This window comes from Protomyctophum parallelum (assembly GCF_964188405.1).
Source record: "Protomyctophum parallelum genome assembly, chromosome: 14".
Taxonomy (NCBI): domain Eukaryota; kingdom Metazoa; phylum Chordata; class Actinopteri; order Myctophiformes; family Myctophidae; genus Protomyctophum; species Protomyctophum parallelum.
In genome coordinates this window covers 29400064-29403925 of record NC_139709.1, presented here as the reverse complement: position 1 = coordinate 29403925, position 3862 = coordinate 29400064, and the positions used below count along the sequence as shown (strand labels likewise).

Here is a 3862-nt window from a genome sequence, read left to right as displayed (position 1 = left end):
GGCGAGACAATAGGTCCACACCTCTGCCTCCCCTCTCCACAGCCTCGCCGGATGATTCTGTTTGTCTCTAAGCTAGATGAGGTATAGCAGTCGATGCCATTGTGAGAGCTCCTATGGTATGCAAAGTGTCTCTGTGTGAAACGCATCCTCCTTGGTGTCAAATAGCTTGTGCTCAGTTCCCCAGACCCATAGGGATCAATAGCCCCTGAAGAGACGGTGTTTCCATTTACCTGGCCATTGTTCCATGCAAATATGTTCAGAATTTTGGCAAAATTCTGGGGGTATTGATTTAAATGGTGTAGTGTTGTATATTCACATTTAAGTATTAAAACACACCGGACACAGGGCTGCCTTGTAGTCTTTACTGGTTCACTTCAATTAATCAAATCCCAGTCATATTGCATGTAATCACCACCACTTAATCACATATGACCCACCCGTCTCTAACATCCTGGTACCCTATGCAATACAAGTGGCTGGACACAACATCCCTCCCCTTCTTGGATGGTAACCATCACCATAGAGAAATGTACAATATTCAAACTCAAAACATGTTTTACTCAAAAAATGGTCAAACTGAACTTAAGCTACAGTAGATATTGTATCTCGACTCACACGGCTTTAGTCACTGCACCTCTCCAGTATTCCCCACATCCAGCTGGGTCACTTCTAACAGCATCTTGTAACTGAGAAAAATCACAGTTACTCAGTTTGTAAATTATTACAGAAGGTACCAGAGCCCATGGGAGTGTCACAGTCCTTCATGTTTGCCACAAGAAGGCAAACATTAAATTGTGCAAATCAAGAGTTCGTTTTGTTTTTATTGGTTTATTTCATATTACACAAGTTTAAATGTCGCAGAATCCGCTCAATATAACAAACAGCAGTTTTAGGATCACAAAATACTTAATAATTAGTCTTGAAACTAATGCTTTGAGAGGTGTGAGACAGCACAGATCTTTTATGGCCTTTTTGTCAGCTTCTTGATTTGAGTTTGAACGTTCAAATAAGTGTATCTTTTTACTAACTATTTTAAGATTTTAGACACATCATTTGAACTTACAGTATAATGCTCTTTAATCAGCGTAAAAAAACTAAAACAATGGTCATGATCACATGAACCTAGCATTCCAAAACATTGCCAAGCCACATAAGGCCTTACTGTGGCTGGGTGACTTTTTTATTTAGTAAGTAATATATGCAATATATTTAGCATCGATTACAATTGTTCTGTTCTTGACAAACAGAACAATTATTTTTGATACAATACGGGGAGAGTTTGACTCGTATGATTTTGTGGGTTTGCTGGTGAGTGAGAGAGGGGGGGAGAGAGAGAGTTGCGAGTGAGAGTGCGCGCATGCTCACGGGCGACTATAATTCATTGTTCATTGTATAGTTATTGAGTTTGTAAGTGGGTGCAAAGAACAACATGGTGCATACAAGCGGCCGGACAGAATGGGTTCTCAGGAGGGCGGCTGACATCTCCCTTAGGACAGGTTGGGAATGCTCAGAGCAGAGCACTGCTCCTTTCTGCAGAAAGGAGACAGTGGCAGTGGTTCTCAACCCAGGGGGTCCCCAGATGACCTTTTCAATACTGCAAATAATATTCAAAAGTAATCAAAAATTATACAATAAAAAAAAGACAAACACTTAACTGCACTTTTGATAACCAAGAACAGAGAACGGGAAAGCGTATTAGTCTCACTAGAGACCAATAGGAGGAGAGAATGAGAACCTGGGACGGGAAGTCATGCCAGCTAAGGCACTTAAATATGAATATTTATACACAGTTATAGCATGGCTTCATAACAGTCTCTCAGTCCCTCCCCCTCGTTTTAATTTGTGACCTACGGGGGAAAGAAGTCCTCCCCAACGTAGGGTGTGTGTGCAGCATGTGCGTATGTGTGTGTGTGTGTGTGTGTGTGTGTGTGTGTGTGTGTGTGTGTGTGTGTGTGCATGTGCACATGCATGCATGTGGGCTGTCTCCTACTGTAGTCTTTACATACTGTAGGTCAGTCTAGAACCTTTGGCCACCTTCAGGCCACATGTGAGGGTTCTGTTTTCATTTCTCTCTCTCCGCAGGGGACGATCAGCCCATCTTTCTATCTCGTTATGCACGTAGCCTTTTTTGGAGGTTTCCGTCTTATCCTCATCTTCATCTTCAGACTCCGTCTCGTCTTTGTCACTCCGCACGTCTTCAGCATTATCGTTGCCTGGAAGTAACTTGACGGCCATGCGCAGGATCAGGACAGCCCAGAACATGTGCAGAAGCAGCAGCACAACCAACAGGCCGTTGAAGAAGTACAAACCGAAGAAGGCCGGGTACAGCGTCAGGGGGTAAACCCACGTCGTGTGCATGATCCAGAATGGGAGGAACACGAGGCGCGTGCTGATGAACACGACTGCGAACAAGGCGAAGAGCAACTCTGCGGTTTTCCTCCGGCCTGCGTAGTTGAACATCTTGGCAGACTCCATCAGATAGTCTGACGCATCGTGCAGCAGCATGATTAAAGTCCCTATCCGGATGTAGTTCACCAACCAGGAGAAGCTGATGAGGAGAATGGTGGCTACGTGGTGAACTATCTGTTCCTTGAAATCTTTGCGTTTCACATCCGTCGCCACACTGAACACCAGTGACATGTAAAATCCCAGTTCAAGCATGTAATACCAGTACTGGGAAGTAATCAGCGGCATTTTAGGAAAGTCTTGCCACATCATCTTTATATCGTGGAACCATGGTTTATCAATAAGTACTGCCAGGCCAGCAAAGAAAGCAACAAGGTAAAATGTAAATCTCCAACTGGCTTCACGGAACTTCATGAGTTTGCTTGGTCGGTTCAGGTTTCTCCGACTCCTGAACCATCTCTGGATCTGTCGTACTGACCAGCCCGTCTGCTTGCTTAGACTCTCCAAACAGCTCTTTGAGGGATGTTTCGATAAGTTCAAGAATGAGGACTCCAGTGTGGGATTTGCGATTATTCTGACACGCTGGCTGTCCTTCACCCCAAGTAGTTTAGCAAGTGGAAGAGAAACCACGCTCTCAAATATCTGTCTGATGACCAGGAAAGACAGAGCGACAGGGATGGTGGCCCACAGGTCTCCTGCTTTAGGAAACACCTTACCATCATGGTCCTGCAGATCAGCCCAGCCAAACCCAGGAGGAAACCATATCCAGTCCTGCCAGAACAACTCACTGAGACTCGACAACATCCTCTATGTGGTTTTGCACGTAGGATGTCTCTCCTCTCCTGCACAATGTTGCGTGATGTTCTGATGACCTGTTGATGTTCCGATCAGATCAGATGCAATCCGTCCCCTTCTCCTAAAAACCACCGTCACACTTTCTCCACTTGCCCCACTGCTGCTGTGGTTGATCGGAGGCTCACTCACTCAAAGGGCAGACAGTCAACCTGGAGAAGTCACATCTAGAGTAAGGGGTCGCTTTGAGTTTCCAACCCTCACACAGGCTTATATGCAGAACCCTGATGTCATTAGTATATATGCCCATATATGGCCATGCCCATATAGTCAGTCCTTGTCATAGACATGAGGGTTATAGTCTGAGTTATAGTGATGGTGGTGGTCCGCTGGCCGGCCCGCCCAGCGCCGCCCACGACTATAGCCAATATAGGATATAGCCTACCGTATTACATTATACTGTATATCTTCACTGGTAGAAACCTTGTTTCTCCATACATCTAGTTTATCCATGAATAAATTTGGCCTACTTCGTCGTAAAGTAGTGAAAATAGCCCATCTAAAAATTGTTGGGAGGTGAAAGTGTTCCAGTCTGTCTGTCGGTTTTATGAATATTTAAGCACATTGGATCCATCAGGAACATTTTTCCATTTTATGTAACAGT

At 44.6% G+C, this 3862-nt stretch overlaps 1 protein-coding gene across 1 annotated transcript; it reads right to left on the bottom strand.

The window, feature by feature from the left end:
* Positions 1 to 1998: 1998 nt before the first annotated feature.
* On the bottom strand, positions 1999 to 3210 carry LOC310871230 (ceramide synthase 2-like; the record flags this gene model as incomplete). The annotated part of the gene is made up of 1 exon (XM_083782720.1): positions 1999 to 3210. One exon carries the CDS (start codon positions 3208 to 3210, stop codon positions 1999 to 2001), a length of 1212 nt encoding a protein of 403 aa, XP_083638846.1.
* Between the last annotated feature and the right edge of the window lie 652 nt (positions 3211 to 3862).